Source organism: Callospermophilus lateralis, chromosome 19, assembly GCF_048772815.1.
Source record: "Callospermophilus lateralis isolate mCalLat2 chromosome 19, mCalLat2.hap1, whole genome shotgun sequence".
Classification (NCBI taxonomy): domain Eukaryota; kingdom Metazoa; phylum Chordata; class Mammalia; order Rodentia; family Sciuridae; genus Callospermophilus; species Callospermophilus lateralis.
In genome coordinates this window covers 7,228,076-7,245,532 of record NC_135323.1, presented here as the reverse complement: position 1 = coordinate 7,245,532, position 17,457 = coordinate 7,228,076, and the positions used below count along the sequence as shown (strand labels likewise).

At 51.5% G+C, this 17,457-nt stretch overlaps 2 protein-coding genes across 2 annotated transcripts; one reads left to right on the top strand and one right to left on the bottom strand.

The window, feature by feature from the left end:
* The first annotated feature begins 18 nt into the window (after window positions 1-18).
* Dnase1l2 (deoxyribonuclease 1 like 2) lies at window positions 19-4,292 on the top strand. The gene is made up of 7 exons (XM_076839832.2): window positions 19-1,179; window positions 1,276-1,364; window positions 1,453-1,536; window positions 1,616-1,716; window positions 1,789-1,901; window positions 1,991-2,242; window positions 2,534-4,292. The coding sequence occupies exons 1-7, from the start codon at window positions 1,036-1,038 to the stop codon at window positions 2,585-2,587; spliced, it is 837 nt and encodes a 278-aa protein (XP_076695947.2). The 5' UTR covers window positions 19-1,035; the 3' UTR covers window positions 2,588-4,292.
* On the bottom strand, window positions 3,647-17,250 carry Eci1 (enoyl-CoA delta isomerase 1). The gene is made up of 7 exons (XM_076839825.2): window positions 17,135-17,250; window positions 16,939-17,037; window positions 10,351-10,478; window positions 7,042-7,188; window positions 5,915-6,036; window positions 5,647-5,825; window positions 3,647-4,125 (listed from the first exon to the last, which is right to left on the bottom strand). The coding sequence occupies exons 1-7, from the start codon at window positions 17,184-17,186 to the stop codon at window positions 3,959-3,961; spliced, it is 894 nt and encodes a 297-aa protein (XP_076695940.2). The 5' UTR covers window positions 17,187-17,250; the 3' UTR covers window positions 3,647-3,958.
* Between the last annotated feature and the right edge of the window lie 207 nt (window positions 17,251-17,457).

The window sequence follows — 17,457 nt, the reverse complement described above, 5'->3', positions numbered from 1 at the left end:
TCTGTGTCTGGCAAGTAACTCAGGGCTTCTGCCAGCCCTGGCGCCTCAATGGTGTGTGGGTGTCTCTGGTATGTTGATGGGCAGCCTCCTGCCACTCCCTGCCCACCTGTGATCCCAGCTTCCCCAGGCCTGGGGCAGGGGGAGGAGACAGGTGCTGCTTCCCAGCCTCCTACCTACAGTTGCCTTTGGAAGGCTGAGAGAACCAGGAACCTCAGGTTGGGCTGAGAAACCTCAGCTTTTCATGGAGGTGAAGACAGTGCTGACCAGGCAGCAAGAGAGGCTGGGCCAGGAATGGGACTGGTCTTTACTGTCGTGCTGCCTGTTCTAAGAGGATGTGGCTCAAGAAGGCAGATACTGGGTGACCTAGTTTCTGGGAAGGTGGAGACAAGAACAAGCCTGGACCATGGGTGTGGCTGACCCTCTACCACAATCTTGAGACTTCCTTGGGGGGCTATCAGGGGCTTTGGGGATGTTCTGGGACAGACCTGGGCTCTAGAGCTTGCTCAGGGTAGGTTCTTTCTCTTGCCCTCTGGGGGGTCTCCATGAGACTGGGAGTCAGGAGTTGTAGCATCCACTCCATGGAGGGGGTGGGGCTCAGTTATAGCCCAGCCCCTTCCTGAACCAGGGCCTCAAATAGTAGCCAGTGCCCTGGGGCCAGAGCCAGTTGTCAACCAAGACGGGGCAAGTCTGTCCAGGGCCAGCCACAGGCCCCCAGAAGGAACCTGTATTCCTCCTTGGACCAGGACCCCTGAGCCTCTGACACCACCTCTTATCCACATCCAGGTAAGTTTTGAGGCTGAGTTGAACTGGGGACTGGGTGGGAATGGCATCCTGACTTGGGACCTCAGTTTCTCCATTCAGCGGGAGACTGGTCATGGGGCTAAGAACCATCCTGAGGAGACCTGGAAAGTGCAGTAGAATGTGCTTTTGCTCAGGCCAGTGCTAGGCCACAGACCCCTCCTGGACCATAGCTGGGTGAGGATTGGTGTTACTGGCCCATTCCATCTGTCCTTTCCAGCCCACCTCCCTGGTGCCATGGGCGGGCCCTGGGTCCTGCTGGCAATGCTCTGGGCACTGTGGGCCATAGGGGCAGCAGCGCTGCGCATTGGAGCCTTCAACATCCAGAGCTTTGGTGACAGCAAAGTGTCTGACCCAGCCTGTGGCAGTGTCATCGCGCAGGTGAGGCTTGGGGGCTGGAGGCGGGGCTGCAGCTGGGCTTTGTGGGCCAGTCTGCGTGGCTGCTCACAACTCTGCACCCGCGATCTCCTCTGCCAGATCCTGGCTGGTTACGACATCATGCTGGTACAGGAGGTGCGTGACCCGGACCTGAGCGCAGTGTCAGCGCTCATGGAGCAGATCAACAGGTGCAGTGGGCAGGGTCTAGCGCCATGACCCCTTGCTTCGACGACAGGCTTCGTGCCTTGACCTGGGGCCTTGCATATCTCTCCACAGCGTGTCGAAGCATGAATACAGCTTCGTGAGCAGTCAGCCTCTGGGTCGGGACCAGTACAAGGAAATGTACCTGTTCATCTACAGGTGCGCTTGTGGGCTGCAGGGAGGGGGCATGCGGGGCCAAGGTGACCAGCTCAGCGGACCGCCGGTTCTCTGCTCTCAGGAAAGACAAAGTGTCGGTTGTGGACACTTACCAGTACCCGGACCCCGAGGACGCCTTCAGCCGGGAACCTTTCGTGGTCAAGTTCTCGGTCCCCGCCACCGGTGAGGCCAGCCCCTCCCCTACTCCCGTCCCATCCTGTCCCCTCCCGCCCTAACACCGCCCCGCCCCCACAGCTGTCAAGGAGCTGGTGTTGATTCCACTGCATGCTGCGCCACACCAGGCGGTGGCAGAGATCGATGCCCTTTACGACGTGTACCTGGACCTGATTGACAAGTGGGGCACCGATGTAAGCCCCCGCGCCCCAACCTGTAGTTGAGCTCTGGGAGTCTGGGCCTGCCGGCATGCAGCTCAAACCCAGCTTGGTGGCGCCCGCAGGACATGGTTTTCCTGGGCGATTTCAATGCGGACTGCAACTACGTGCGGGCACAGGACTGGGCGGCCATCCGACTGCGCAGCAGTGAGGTCTTCAAGTGGCTCATCCCGGACAGCGCTGACACCACAGTGGGCAACTCCGACTGTGCCTATGACCGCATTGTGGTGTGCGGCGCCCACTTGCGCAGGAGCCTGAAGCCTCAGTTAGCCTCGGTGCATGACTTCCAGGAAGAGTTTGGCCTGGATCAGGCCCAGGTCGGTGCAGGCAGGGGCAGTTCCCATCCCTGGGCCTGGAAGACCCTGGCATACATGGTTGTGAGGGCCTGCCAGTCTGTTCCTGCTTCAGATGGTTTACAGTTAGCACTTCCCACCCTATAAGGGCACTCAGAGTCAAGGATTCCTAGACCTTCAGGGTGTGCCCCCCATCCCCAGTCTGGGAATAGCCTCAGGAGAGGACACCCAGGTGGCTCCAATTGGGGGGAGGGCGGAGGACAAGAAACAAGCTGCCTAGCAGGATGGCTGAAGTTCTGTCCCCTTTTCTTTCAGGCTCTTGCCATCAGTGACCATTTTCCAGTGGAGGTGACCCTTAAGTCCCACTGACAACCCTGTGGCTAGGCTAGGGCACATCACCTGCAGACTTGGCAGCACTGTGGATCATTTGGGGTAGCAGAAGAATGAACGCAGGGAAGGGTCAGCAGTACCCTCCAAAGGTGCCTAGCTAGTGCCTGGAACATGTCTGGGTAATAAACAAGCCACTGGGCCGGGACCACACTTGAGCTGACTCTGAGGCCTCTGTCTCTTTTTAGGACTTAGCCCTTCTTTGATGCAAGCCTTGGCCCTACAACCTGGTTAGGTCCATGATCTCTGGCCTCTTAGGGAACAGGGACAGCTTGGCCTGCCCAACTCATGTCCTCATGGAAACTGGCCACCTCCAAACCATGCTGGCCTGGAAGTCAGCTCAAGGAAGTTCCCTCCTCTTTGTGCAAACTGCAAAAACCCACACTGTGACCACAGCTGGGCCCTCTGATTTAAGAGTAGAGCTCTGCCCATCTTGCCGTCGGAAGCCTTATTTGAACCAGAGGCCCTGTTTCACCCAGTGTTACAGGGGAGACTCAGGAAGCTGGTCCCATGCTCTAGCCAGTCAGCTCCCCTGCAACTTTTGGGAGCCCTTGAGGATGGGCTGGTTGCTTGGGGCTAAGGTCCTGCCCAAGGAACACACACCTCACCTGTGCACAGCCTGTGTAGGTCCTTGGAGTCCTGGACTAGCAGGGACCTGGAGAATGGGGGCCTGTGTGGGACAAGCATCACCTCAGGAGCAGATGAGCAGCTCCGAGAGCAGGGCTGGAGGCTCCTGGTGTTGGGACACTTTATTCTGGCAGGACTGAGGGATGCAACTGAATTGTATGGCAGGGGAATCTTTCATCTCAAGATGAAAGATTGGAGAATTAGGAGAATTCTAAAGATGTAGGACCCTGGCAACACCACATGCCTCAGAATAAGCCACGCTTCCCTTGTCCCTCCCAAGTTTGTCCAGACCCCCCATCCAAATGAACAAGCATGGTGGCCAAGGGCTTTTCTCCAGTGGCCTTGTGGGTCACTGGGGTCTGAGACTACCTAGCTTTAAAGGTCTCCAACAAGCAGGCAGCCAAAGGTCAGGAATGGGACAATGTGAGGGCTTTATTCAGTTTTCCTTTGGGAAAGGGGACACTCAGTGTGACCTTGTCCAGGGCCCTGAGCAGCCTACCTGTCGTTCAGTTCTAAAGTATAGATCCTATCTGTCTACCTGGCAGAAACATGGCCATCGGTGGTGATGGGGCCTTGAGACTCAGGGCTACAAGGAGCAGGACTTTCTGTCTAAGATGAGGAAAACAAAAGCTGAGAGGACTTTTAAAATAAAAAATACCTTGTTTTAAATCCCTTTGAGACCACTAGGCCCCCACAGGGCACAAATGACCAAGTGGCAGCCTCACCCTAGCCTTTCTTTTGTTTGAGTTTTTCTAAGTACACCTGCAGGGATTTCTGGATGGAGTCTCTGGAGATGAAGCTGATAAAGTTCTGGAGGTCAGCCTCGCGCTGTTTGATCATGTGGTCCACTGTGGCCTTTCGCATCATGATCTTGGTCAGCTGTCGAGCATAGTCTAAAGAAAATGGGATCCCCTGTGAAAACCCATTTTTGGAGATAGTAGGATAATTCCCAATCTTTCTTTGAGTGTTCAAATGGAAACTCTTCTAGAGAACTTAGAAAACGCAGATGAGCTGAGCATAGTGGCACACGCACATAATTCCATTGGCTTGGGAGGCTGAGATAGGAGGAGTATAGGTTCAAAGCCAGCTTCAGTAACTTAGAAAGGCCCTAAGCAACAGAGAAACTCTGTCTCAAAAAATAAAAAAAGGGACAGAGATATGGCTCAGTGGTTAAGTGCCTTTGTGTTCAATCCCTGGCACTGCCCCCGCCCCCCAAAATAAATAGAAGGAAGTCACCTGTTTCCACTGATTTCTCCAAAACACAATTAGGATGATATTGTAAAAGTTGCTTTTTAGCCTGTTATTTTCACAGAATTTTACTATTGAGAATATTTTCCATGTCACTAAATATTCATTGTTTGTTCCTATTGGGAGGTGGCAAACTGGCTTCCCAAGAGACAGGGGGCCCCCATTGGCTCCTAGAGATATGAATGGTCTTTACATTTTTAAATAGTAGGAAAAAAAAGAAAGGATATCATATGATGACAGAGTATGAGATACTCATTTTTGTGTCCTGCACTTCACTGGAACATAGCTGCAGCCACCAGCTCCTGCTCCCTGGGGTGCCCTCCTGCTGCAGGGCCACTTGACAGGGGCCTGTGGCCTCTCACAATGACCAACAGCCTGGCTCTTCACGGACAAGGTCTATGATCCCTGCTCTGTACCATGGTTGAGGTGACCAACCCTATTTCTATAAACAGACTGGGAGATTCCCTTTGTCTTTGTAGTGGGCTGAAGAGCAGTGGGACCCCAAAAAGATTGTGCTCAAGTCCTGACCCCCACTCCAGAACCTGCGAAGTGACCTTACTGCCCAAGTTCCAACCCCACTCCAGAACCTGCCAAGTGACCTTATTGCCCAAGACCTGCCCCCATTCCAGAATGTGCAAAGTGACCTTCATGGAAAAAAACCTCTGCAGCTATAAATGAGACCCAAAGGCTGGGGAGTGGCCCAGGGGGACAGGCTTGTGAGACTCTGGGTTCCACCCCCAGCACTGCAAAAATAAAGATGAGATCATCCTGGATACAGAGAAGGCCCTAATCTGATGGCAGGTGCCCTGAGGGGAGAGAGGAAGATCTGAGACCCAGGGGACAAGGCCACATGAGGAAGTAGGCAGACTGGAGCAATGCAGCCACAGCTGAGGAATGCCTGCAGCCACCTGCATGTCCAGCTGCTGGTGGAGTTCTGATGGCACTTTGATTTTGGACCTCGTCTCTAGGATCGTGAGAGTAAATTTTCTGTGGCTTCGAGCCACCTGGACGGTTCTGTGTCATGGCAGCCCCAGGGCACCAACACAGCCTGCTGTTGTGAGCAGCCCTGCACACGTTCAGGACGTTCACAACAGATGGGTCGTCTGAGGGGAGGAGAAGGTAGAGGGAGGGTGCTGCAGTACTGCTTGGTTCCCCTTGCTCCTCACCTGGAATGGCCATCCACTTGCTCATCACCGAGAGTGCTGTGCTCTGCACCTGATCCTCAGGCACCACCTGGTCCACCATACCCACCTGGAGGGCCTCTGCTGGCGGGAAAAGCAGCCCCAGCTGTAGAGCACGCTCTGAGGCTCGGTGCCCGATGGTATTCACCAGGGTGTCTTTGAACCTGGAATGCAGATGCCTGCTTACTCTGGGGCTCCAAGGAGGGTGTGTTCGGTCCAGGGTCAGGTAGTGTGAGAACAGTCCTGGCCTTACCAGAAAGGGGCTATGATGCCCAGCAGGGTCTCATTTAGTCCTATGACGTACTTGGGGTTGTCTGCCAGTATGCGGTAGTCGCAGGCAAGGGACATCAAGCAGCCTCCAGCGGGGGAGGCTCCCTGCAGGGAGAGGCCAGACAGTGAGGGCTCTGGAGGTGCTGCTGTCCCAACAGTCCCCTAGGGGGACAGGGCCCAAGGATGCCCCAGGATACCCCAGGAAGGACCTGGGGGTGGGCATGAGCTCACAGGGTACCCCAGCACCCCCTCCTTGGGTGCTGCATCAACAATCTGCCTTGAAAGTGCATGGAGAGAAGAAACTGGCCCTTTAGGGTTCAGTAGCAAGGGTTTCTGCAGGGGCTCAGGTTTTCAGGGGCCAGAAAAACACTTGTTAACTTCTTGTTGTTGGTACTGGAGATGAACCAAGGGCCTCGCACTGAACCCAGTCCAGCACTCTACTACTCACCTACACCCCCAGCCTCTTTTATTTTGAGACAGTCTTGTTAAGTTTCCCAAGTTGGCCTCAAACTTTTGAACCTCCTGCCTCAGCCTCTCAAATAGCTGGTGATTACAGGCTTGTGCCACCATGCCCTGCTAGAAAAATCACTCTTCCTAAACCTCTGATTAGGAAAATAAGTGGCTTTCCCAGGAACCCCAAATTTATACTATGCCACCAGCATCTCTTCCCTCCCTTTACTCCCTCTCCCTCCTGCTGGGTGATCTCAGACATCCCCTGGAGCACAATAATTCCTGAAGATGACCCTGTCTCTTTCCGCAGCCTCTTGTCTTCCCCAAGACTGGCTAAACAATGTTTCCAAAATGTAGATTTGGCCCACCACTCCCTCCAGACCCAGCCTGCAGTGGGTGGGTCTTTTTTTTTCTTTCTTTCTTTTCTTTCTTGCTCTAAGATACACTTTTTTTATACCTTTATTTTATTTATTTATTGTTTTATATGGTGCTGGGGATCCAACCCAGGGCCTCAAATGTGCTAGGTGAACGCTCTACTGCTGAGCCACTACCCCAGCCCTGGGTGGGTCTTTTTCCATTTCTGGGCCAGGTGGTGTTGGCCCCCCACTCTAGGTTAGTCCCAAAGAGCCACAGATGACCCTGTGGGGTGGGTACACTTACATTGATGGCGGCAACCAGCACCAGGTTGGATGGGTAGAGCCTTAGCCACAACTCCTGCACAGCCTTCCAGTACTCAGCGTAGTGGGCCGGGTTCTTCCCGCACATCTCTGTCAGGTCCAGGCCAGCTGAGAAGATGCCAGGACGGTCCTGGGGGGAGTGGCCAGGGCCAGGATGTGATGCTCAAGGTGGCAGGATGCTGCCCGCAAAGAGCCTAGACCTCCCCCTGACCCAGCTTTCACTTCTCAGTTTCAAACTGGAAAAGACAGAACAGGGGTCTGGCACTGCCTCAGAGATATGGACCTACCAGCTCTCTGCAGGTGTGTGCACACACTTGTGTATATCTTGGCACACATGCTCTCTGCATGTCTGTGCATGACTCTGTGCACACCTGTGTGTTCACCTCCCCAGGCCAAGTTCTCTGTCATTCAGACTGAAGAACTCAGGTAGAGTAAGGGCTCCTGACAGACCCTGGAGGGGGTACATGTTTTTGTTTACCTCCAAAGTATCAAATGAGGCCCAAGAAGTGCTGGGGGTAGAATAATCTAGAAGGCATCTGCAGTGGAGGTCCCAACACAGCTATCCAGGAGTAGAAGAGAAGCTCCTGGCTGGACAGTAGCGTGCACCAGGGTCTGCACAGAATCCTGCATTTGGTCAAGGATTTGGGGGAAACCCACACCTGGTGCTCCTCTGAGGCCCCAGCACCTCCTCTCTATGGGCTGGAGCTTCTGGCTTCTGAGGTGGAAGACTTGTTATGGGGCATACCCACCCCACCCCAACTCCCAGGAGCACAGCTGGACAAGTGTCTGCCCTGTGCCATGTGTAACCAGGAAGACACTGAGGTATGAAGGGAAGTGGCCACACAGTGTGGAGCGAGCCCCCTCAACAGGTAGACATGCATCGTGTGTGCATGATACGCCTGGGCTGATCTGCTTCTGTTCCCATGAAATGCATTCCACTTCTGTAACTTAAAAAGAGCCAACAAAGACGAAAAGATTAGTGACTGATACACTAATCAACTGCTTCTACTGGGGAATAGGTATACAGGAACCCTCATGACACCCCCTGTGCTGGCTGCAGAAGACAGCAGAGGGGACAAGGCAGAAGGGATGACAACCATTTGGCAGGATAAAAAACAAAACACAAAAACAACCAATATCCTTGAATGTGGCCTTATGTGGAAACAGGTCTTTTTTTTTTTTTTTTTTTTTTTTTAACAGAGGTTTATTTAGGAAAGTAGATACATAGTCAAAGGAGAACAGGGGCCATCAAGAGAGGCACCTTTGGGGTGGAGCAAGGAATACACATTCTCTCCAGAGGGAGAGAAACAGTGTCTTTAAGATACTATCAAGTTATGAGGAGGCCAGACAGGATTAGGGTGGGTCTTAAATCCAATGACAGGTATCCTCATAAGGAGAGGGACATTTGGAACACAGAGGAAGAGGCTATGTGAAGACAGGAGAGATCAGAGTAACACTACCCCAAGTCAGGGAACTTAGGAGCCACCAAGAGCTAGGAGAGAGGCAAAGGATTATCTCGGAGAGCCTCCAGAGAAAACCAGCCCTGCTGGCACTGCGATTCTGAATTACTGGCCTTTGGAACCTTGAAGGTAAATTCCTATTGCTTATGTCACCTCAAGGCAGCCACAGGACACTGACAGGCCATTCCATGATCATTAGCCGAGTGCCCACTTTGGGCCCAGACTCGTGCTGTGCACACACCACAAATGCACTGGCTGTGCAGGGAGAGATGGCGGCCCCTGGCCAGCACAATGACTTTGGGAATGGGGAAGCAGCAGGCACAGCACACAGCACCCACTCTTTGCATGGGTCAGGTCTTGGTAAGGTGCAGCTCTCCTATTTTGTTTGGAAGGTTCTACATTTGGTGACAGGGCACTCTCTCATTTTTAGAGCACAATAAAGACAATGTCATGCTGTCATGACATATGGAATGGGGCTACTTCAGGGGTCATCCAGGTGAAAGGTTCTTGTGCAGGTCATCTGCAATTGTTGGAAAGCTGGTAGGAGGAGGCTTCCTTCCATACTGGGCCTGGAACCCAGGGCACTCTACTACATCCCCAGTCCTTCTGAGAAGGGCCTCACTATGTTCCCGAAGCTGGATGTGAACCCATGAACTTCCTGCTTCAGCCTCCTGAGCAGTTAGGGTCGCTGGCGAGCGCCATTACACCCAGCTGCTCTTTGGAGTTTCCAGAGGCTCACACTCTGCCTCATGAGTGAGTCCTGCACAGAGCACAGAGCACCTCTCCTCATAGCCAGAGGGAGCCTTCACTCTGAAGCTCCACTCCACAGCGGCACACGTCAGGCCAGCCCAGAGACCTTCATAGGCCTGTCCTTGGTGGTGATCTTTCCCCTGTAAGAGGATGCCTGGCCCTTTGGGGCTCTGACAACAGTGGCCATGACCTGGACTACCTGAGGGCTTAAGAAGGCAGGTACCTGCCAGGCTATCTGCTTCCTGAACCTTTCCCAACCACAGGGTGAAGAAGTCCAATGGCTGCTGGCCTGGGCCCTGCACCACAGTGCATTAGCTTTGGAGGACACTTGTGCTGTATGCCTCTTCATTTGAAAGGTGGCCCCAGTGGTTCCATGCTCTGACTCCCAGTCCTGGCACCAAGCAGGGACATGACATCCCTCATTAAGGTCCCCAGTGCAGCCAGAGGTCAGGCCTCAGTGGACTGTCACAACCACTACATATGCTCCTCTCATGGGCTCCTACCACCCATCCTGGCCTTAGTGACAGTTTCCATGGATGCCATTCCTGAGTCACCTGTATATACACTTGGAGGCAATGCTGAGCTTCCCTCAAGGATTCAGATGGAAAAAGTTTGTCCACGGGGCTGGGGTTGTAGCTCAGTGGTAGAGCTCTTGCCTACCATGTGTGAGGCCCTGGGTTCGATCCTCAGCACCACATAAAAATAATAAACGAAAAAGTTTGTCCTGAGAGTGTGACCTGAGACCCACCAAAGGTAATAGGTGGCTCTCAGGATTCATGTGCCAGTGGCCTGGTCCGAGGCATCCAGGAGCCTGCCACCAAGTTAGCTCAGAGTTGCTTCCCCATGAGGCAGCCTAAGCATGAGGCTGCCCCTGCTGAAATCTCTCGTCCTCACATGGTTCTGGCCCTGGTTGCTGAGCACCATGACTCCCCAGCTCTGCCACTGTGTGAGTGGCCTATCCTATCTTCATGAGACGCCCTGCCTGGGCACACTGTCGTCATGGTATCTGTGCTCCCTAGAGGCTTCAGCTTCTTCTAGATTCCCCTGGGCCCAGAGGACATGGGCCCTGGACAAGTACCTACCGACGTCACGATGACGCCGCGGAAGGTCTTGTCGTTCTCCAGCTTCTCCAGGCTGATGACGAACTCTGTCAGAAGCTCCAGGCTGAGACTGTTCACCGGGGGGTTCCTCAGCTTCATCACAGCAACCCCTGGAAGAATGAGGAAGAGGAGCCTTACACCCAGCACCAGCCGAAACAGACAGACTCCACCCTTGGCCCAGCCACGGGGAGCCTCATGGTTTTAAAAACAGGTGAGCCAGTGTCTGGGGCTGTGGCTCAGTGGTAAAGCACTTGCCTAGCACATGTGAGGCATTGGGTTCAATTCTTAGCACCACATAAAAACAAATAAAATAAAGGTGTTATGTCCATATACTATTTAAAAAAATTTAAAAAAAGTGAGCCAGGCCCCATGACACATGCCTGTAATCCTGGGCAGGCTCAACATTTTCCATCCTCCTGCCTCAGCCTCCAGAGTAGCTAGTATCCTTGGCATGCACAACGATGGTTAGCTCATTCATGTCTGCACTTGAGGAATGTGCCACTGTGTGGGAAGAGCACTCCTGGCTTATTCTTGGCTGACAGATGCTTGGGTTGTTCCCTTCTTTGGTTATTAAACAATGCAGTGATGAATATGTATGCACACATTTTCTTTAAAAATGCCTGTTTTCACTTCTCTTGGATATATGCCTCGATGTGAAATTGCTGGATCACATTGGAAATTCTGCCAAACAAAGCTGTAGTTGTTGCTTGCAGTACTGGGGATTGAACCCAGAGGCACTTTACCACTAAGCCACATCCCCAGCCCTTTCATTCTTTGAGATAGGGTCTCACTAAGCTGCTTAGGACCTTGCTAAAGTGCTGAGGCTGGTCTGGAACTTGCAATCCTTCTGTCTTGGCCTCCCAAGTGGCTGGGATCATGCCTGGCGGCACTGGTATTTCATATATGAACAAGACCTCAAGTCTCCTGCATACTGTCATCAGAACCCTTGAGGATGAAGGTGCTGGGAGCTGCCTCTCCTCCATGGGTCCTGGGACAGGGAGAGACACATCCTGGATACCTGTGTCAGACATGGACAGACCAAATGTGTACTAAACATGAATGATGCATCTGGTCCTGAGGCAGGGAGAAGGGACAGTCCTCATCATCAGGACTACAGGCCCCATCCCTGCCATTCTCAGATTACTGTGTGCTACAGAGGTCAGGGACCCCAAGAAGTTGGGACTCAGGGTGGAAAAGGTGAGGATGTGAAGCATGGCCCCGCTAGCAACTTCCAGTCCCTGAGGTGGCTGATCAGGAGGCCCTGGGCCTGTGAAATGAAGCTCACTGTGGGCAGGCACAGAGTACCAGATGCTACCCTAGGATGAGCCCACAGTGCCTATGGCCCAGCTCTGGGGCATGACACCCTGGAGGTCCCCTTTCCATCTCCGTCTGCCTTCCAGGCCCATCCTTGCCCAGAGTGTGCACTCTGCAGGCTCACATCAGGGTCCCTGGGGCCTCCCTGGCTTTGTGTGGCATGGTGCCTGCTAATGGTGTCGGGAGAGCTCCCTGACTCTGGGAAGGAAAGTGCTGAGCAGAGACCCTTGGGGAAATCAGGGAGATGGGACACCCAGACATGTGGATGAGCCCCACAAAAGCAAGGTAGGGAGGTAGGAATTGGTCCCGCCTGTCCTACAGTAATGCCTGTACTGTTAAAATACCGTTTTGTCCTAACAAGCAATCCCCACACCATTTTTAAAATTTTTATTATTACTTTTTTAGTTGTAGTTGGACACAACATCTTTATTTCACTTATTTATTTTTTAAAAATATTTATTTTTAGGTGTAGATGGACACAAAACAATGCCTTTTATTTTTATGTGGTGCTGAGGATTGAACCTGGGTCCCACCTGTGCTAGGCGAGTGCTCTACCGCTGAGCCACAATCCCAGCCCCTCACTTATTTATTTTTATGTGGTGCTGAGGATTGAACCCAGGGTCTCACATGTTCGAGGCAAGCACTCTACCGCTGAGCCCCAGCCCCAGCCCTCTACATCATTTTAACAGTTAAAAGTTGGGGGTTGGGATTGTGGATCAGTGGTAGAGCATTTGCCTAGCATGTGTGAGGCACTGGGTTCGATTCTCAGCACCACATATAAATAAATAAATAAATTAAATAAAGGTCCATCAACAACTAAAAATATATATTAAAAAAAAAAAAAAACAAAACTTGGCATCTGCTTTCCTTTCATGAAGACCAACAAAAAACAACTTTAAAAAACAAAACTGTAAAAATACTGCCAGGAGCAGTGATACACACCTGTAATCCCAACCACTCAGGATGCTGAGTCAGGATCATCACAGATTCAAAGACCAGCCTGAGTAACTCAGTGAGACTATGTCTCAAAAAGGGGTGGAGAAAGGAGGATGGGGTCCCCTGGGTGGTCTCCCCGCAGCCTAGCTTCAGAGCTGCTGTGGCTGAACTGTGTGTCCTTAAACAGACACGCTGAAGTCCTGTCAGCTGCTTCCTGTGCATGTGACCTTATGAGGAAAGAGTGCTTTGCTGATGTCATTGGGATGTAAGCTAAGAGCAGGTCTTACTCGCCCTTGGTCCAACAGGACTGTGTCCCTGTAAGAGGAGAGAGACTTGGAGTAGACCATGGGAAAGGAGTAGACCATGAGAAAGGAGTAGACCACGGGAGAGCAGCAACTGCAGAGATGAGTCTGAAGCCAACGAACCAAGGACTGTGGCAGCACCAGGGGCCGGCAGGGGCAGGAAGATTCTTCCACCAAGCCCCCAGAGGGCGTGTGGTTTTGCTGCCACCTTGACTTTAAATTCTCAACTCCAGAACTGTGAGAATATTTCTTGTCACTTAAGTCTCTTAGTGTGTGGTACTTTGTACTTGCAGTCCCAAGACACAATGCAATCACTGTCTTCCAGGTGCCCAGCAGCCCTGGGCACACCTTGTCTTTGGGGACAACGTGCCTCAGGCTCCCAGGAGTGAGTGCACTCATGTGTGAACCTGCTGCTGGGCACTGAGGTTCAGCTCCTTCACCTGATTTAAGGAAGCCCCACTCGAATGCAGACATGGCTCTCTGGTAAGGACTCCAGTTAGAAGTAAAGGTTTCCCTCAAAATTAAAAATCTGTCCTGAAATCTAATCCAACACCATCCAGCTGCCTGTCATTTCCATTCTGGGCAGGAAGTAAGTGCCTCTTCATGTTCTGCCCCAAGCTTCCAGAACAGTGAGAGTCAATGAAGATCACCTCCTAGGGATCTGGGCCAGGACTCTGACCTTGTATGAAAGGACAGTGGGTCACAGCTCTCTGTGGCTGTTCTCACCAGCCTGTGCTGTATCTGCCCCGTTTGTACCTCATCAACATGCTTCATTCCCCCTTTTTCTTTTTTTCTAATAGCAAGTCCTGAGTCCTTCTGGAACACAGCCTTAGTTCCTTGAGGAGCGACAGAGAAATCTGAGAAACAGATGAGCAAGGAGAAACACTAGTGGGGGCTCAGGTCACATTCACCTAGGAACAGGGATTGAAATGTGGGGGTCAGATATCCTTACTCATCCATGGGACATTGTGGCTGCAATGGCTCCAGTTACCTGTTCTCACCTCCTGCACGAAGGGCAGGCCCTCAGAACTCCTGGAATACCACACTCATTTAAGGAGCATTTCTCAATGAGGACTTCAGTCTCTGGTTTGTCAACACAGACTTTTCTCTGGGAATGGAAACTAAGTCTTGGTGGCAAATGGGCTCTTTTGGAGACTTGGATTTATGAGGAAGAGGTAATTATTATCCAGCTACAGGTGTACAAAAAAGAAAGAAGCACCCCAACCTTGGTTGGGAGGGAAGTTTCTGAAATGGACTCTGAGGTTGGGCAGGTTATTCAACACTGGAGGAAAAGGTAAAGAGGCCAAAGGTGAACATGAGCTAAAGAGATTTGGAAGAACTTACCCATCACATGGTAAGTAAACACATAACCAAATTCCTGGCACAAAGTAGGTAACAAGACAAATGCTTTTTGAATGACAGGCTCAACAAAATCTAGAATCAACTTCAATACGGCTGTTAAAAATTTTTTTCGTAGGGGTTGGTACTAGGGATTGAACCCAGGGGTTCTTAACTATGAAGCCCCATCCCCAGCCCTTTTTATTTTTTATGAAACATTTTTTTAGTTGTCAATGAACCCCTATCTATATGTGGTGCTGAGAATCAAACCCTGCACACACGCAAGGCAAGTGCTCCACCACTGAGCCATGACCCCTTCCCAGCCCTTTTTATTTTGAGACAGGGTATCCTAAGTTGCTAGGGCCTTGCTAAATTGCTGAAGCTGGCCTCAAACTTCTGATCCTCCTGCCTCAGCCTCCTGAGCTGCTGGGATTACAGATGTGTGCCACTGCACTTGGCTTAAAAATGTTAAAAAAAAAAAAAAAAAAAAAAAAAAAAATATATATATATATATATATATATATATATATAGAGAAAGAGAGAGAGAGAGAGAGAGAGAGAGAGAGAGAGATGTTTTGTTGTTGTAGATGGAAAGAATACTTTTATTTATTTACATGTGGTCCTGCTGAGGATTGAAACCAGTGTCTCACATGTGCTAGGAAAGTACTCTGCCACTGAGTTATAGCCCCAAGCCCATTAAAAACATTTTTAAAGCAGGTTTGTCCCATTACTTTTTGCAAGTGTTTGCCCTGAAGGGAAAAGGAACCTTAGTATATCTACTTCTCATCTGGCTTTTCTGTTAGTAGGAACTGAGCCAGGCCTTGCTGACCTGGAACTCTTCTTCTTGTCACATTAAAACAAGGACATTGATAGGCTCTCACATGGTGGCTGAGAAGGCACTTGGAGCTTATTATCTCTGTGCATCTAGAGATGGACGGCCCTTTAAATCTCCTCCATAAGCTAGCAAACACAAGCACAATACCAGGACTGCTAGCCCTAGCTGCCCTAGGATATAGATCTTTGGGTGCTAGGGAGTGAACCTAGGACCTTGAGGATGCTACAGTTTGTGCTGCATTTTTTTCACAGGAAAGTAAATCTAAAATACCCCTGTTATGTAATGTTGTGGGAATGGCAAAATAGGCCAGAAGCTCTTGTCCTTCAGGATGAATTCTGTTTGCAACCATTGAATGTGCAGCAAAAGGACTTTCACCAAGACTGAAAGAATCTCATTTATTTTCTGTGTCTGTGAGGTTCACATTAAGTCTCACTGCTTATTCTTTAGGATGTTCATTTTGAAGATTAATGAAGTTAAAAAGTAGGAGCTCAAAGGAAGCATTTTCCATTACGGAATCTTCTATTTAGTCTTTGAACTGAAAGAGTAAAATAAAAATGTACTAAAAAAAAATTGTATCTGGTAACACCCCACCCCCAGTTTCTTTTTTTTGGGGGGAGGGGCGTTCCTGGGGATCTGAGGGGTGCTTACCACTGAGCTACCTCCCCAGCATTTTTTTGACATTTAAAAATGTATAATCTAGGGGCTAGGGCTGTGGTTCAGCAGTAGAGCGCTCCCTAGCTCATGCGAGGCGCTGGGATAGATCCTGAGCACCAAATAAAAAATAAATAAATAAAGGTACTGTGTCCAACTACAACTAAAAAAAAAAAAAAAAAAAGTTAAAAAAAATGTAAAATCCAGTGGTCTCACCATGTGGTGCAGCTGCTGCTATCCATTCTAATAGTTTTTTTTTTTAAAGAACTTTGAATGATAGGTGTAAATTATTATTTTTTTTAAGAGAGAGATGAGAGAGAGAGAATTTTAATATTTATTTATTTAGTTAGTTAGTTTTCGGCAGATACAACATCTTTGTTTGTATGTGGTGCTGAGGATCGCGCTACCGCTTGAGCCATATCCCCAGCCCCATTCTAATAGTTTAAAATGTGCTTTTTTGCACTTTTTGTGATATATTCATCTGTCACAGAAATGGACCTTCTGCTGGACTCCAACCCGAGTCCCTCTTCTCCTCGCTAAGACAGCCCCAACGCGGGAGACCTGAACCAAGGTTGGGGGCACAGGCGCGGGGAACAGAGGCCTTGACCTGCAGGCGCTGGTTCGATGTGGGCGGGGCTGAAGGCCATCTTGGGCAGGAGGAGGTGGCTTCCCACAGGGATCCAGCAGGGCAGCAGCCCGTCCTGTGAAACTTTGTCAGTCTCTGCTTTGCGCCCAGCTCTACCTCCTCTGTGGAAGGAAAGCCTTTCTCTTTCAAAAGTGCTTTCTGTATCCTGCTGGAGTTTTCTGACGCGGCTACAGCGATCCCATTTGTGGCTCCTGGTTTTAATTAGCAAAGCACTTGCCGGGTTTTGGCCAGTCGTAAGAAAAATGAAAACATTCTAAAACTCTTCCAATCACTCTCAACTAATAGCTTAGCTAACAGCTCACATCCCCCGAACTTTAAAAATCGAAACGCTTTCGTCTTCATAATGAGCAAGACCACCGACCTCCTCAGTGTAGTGAGTTTTAAACAGAACACGAGCGCGCGCTGGGAAACCCGCCAGCGTGCGCGCCAGGCGACCTTTCAGCGAGGCACCCGGGGCACGGCGCAGGCTTGCTGCGCGCTGCGGTCCTCACCCCGCGCCCCGTCGCAGGTCGCCGGGCGGGGCGACCCGGGCCCGCCCGCTCGCTCACCTGTGGCCGCGTCCGGCTCCACCAGCACCTGGTGGTTCGCGAAGCGCCGACCGCCGTCCCCGCCGTCGGCCACCGCCTGCGTGCGCCCGAGCCGGGCACCTGCGAACAAGTGCGGGGTCGGTAAGCGCTCCGCCGGCCCCTAGCCCCACCAGTGACACCAAGACCACCACCAATGGCACCCCCCTGCCGCACGCACCCGCATAGAGCAGGGCGCGCGCAGGGACGCGCCTTCCCGCTGCCAGCGCCATATTGAGTGGGCGCTGGGTCTCCGCGCCGCGTGCGGCCCAACCTCCCCGGCCAAGGCTCCTCCTCCCGCTGGCCCCGAGCTGGGCGGAGCTGGGCGCAGGGCGGGACACCAAGAGGGCCGACAGAGGCGGTCCTACCTGTGTGGGCAGTGCATGGCCTGGTAGTGTTGGGCGTGCTGTTTTGCTCCTCATCCCCTGAAAATTTCCATTTCTCCCGGTGACAAGAACCGATCGAGGTAAAGGAGGCTTTCCCATAGCTACTAATGCAGTAACA

Coding starts and splice junctions, on each gene's coding strand:
- Dnase1l2 (XM_076839832.2), top strand. CDS start 1,036: ATGGGCGGGCCCTGGGTCCTGCTGGCAATGCTCTGGGCACTGTGGGCC. Junction 1,180..1,275: donor GTGGCAGTGTCATCGCGCAG/GTGAGGCTTGGG, acceptor CTCCTCTGCCAG/ATCCTGGCTGGTTACGACAT. Junction 1,365..1,452: donor CTCATGGAGCAGATCAACAG/GTGCAGTGGGCA, acceptor ATCTCTCCACAG/CGTGTCGAAGCATGAATACA.
- Eci1 (XM_076839825.2), bottom strand. CDS start 17,186: ATGGCGCTGGCAGCGGGAAGGCGCGTCCCTGCGCGCGCCCTGCTCTAT. Junction 17,038..17,134: donor GCGCGCCCTGCTCTATGCGG/GTGCGTGCGGCA, acceptor ACTTGTTCGCAG/GTGCCCGGCTCGGGCGCACG. Junction 4,126..5,646: donor CAAGTGGATGGCCATTCCAG/GTGAGGAGCAAG, acceptor CATTTTCTTTAG/ACTATGCTCGACAGCTGACC.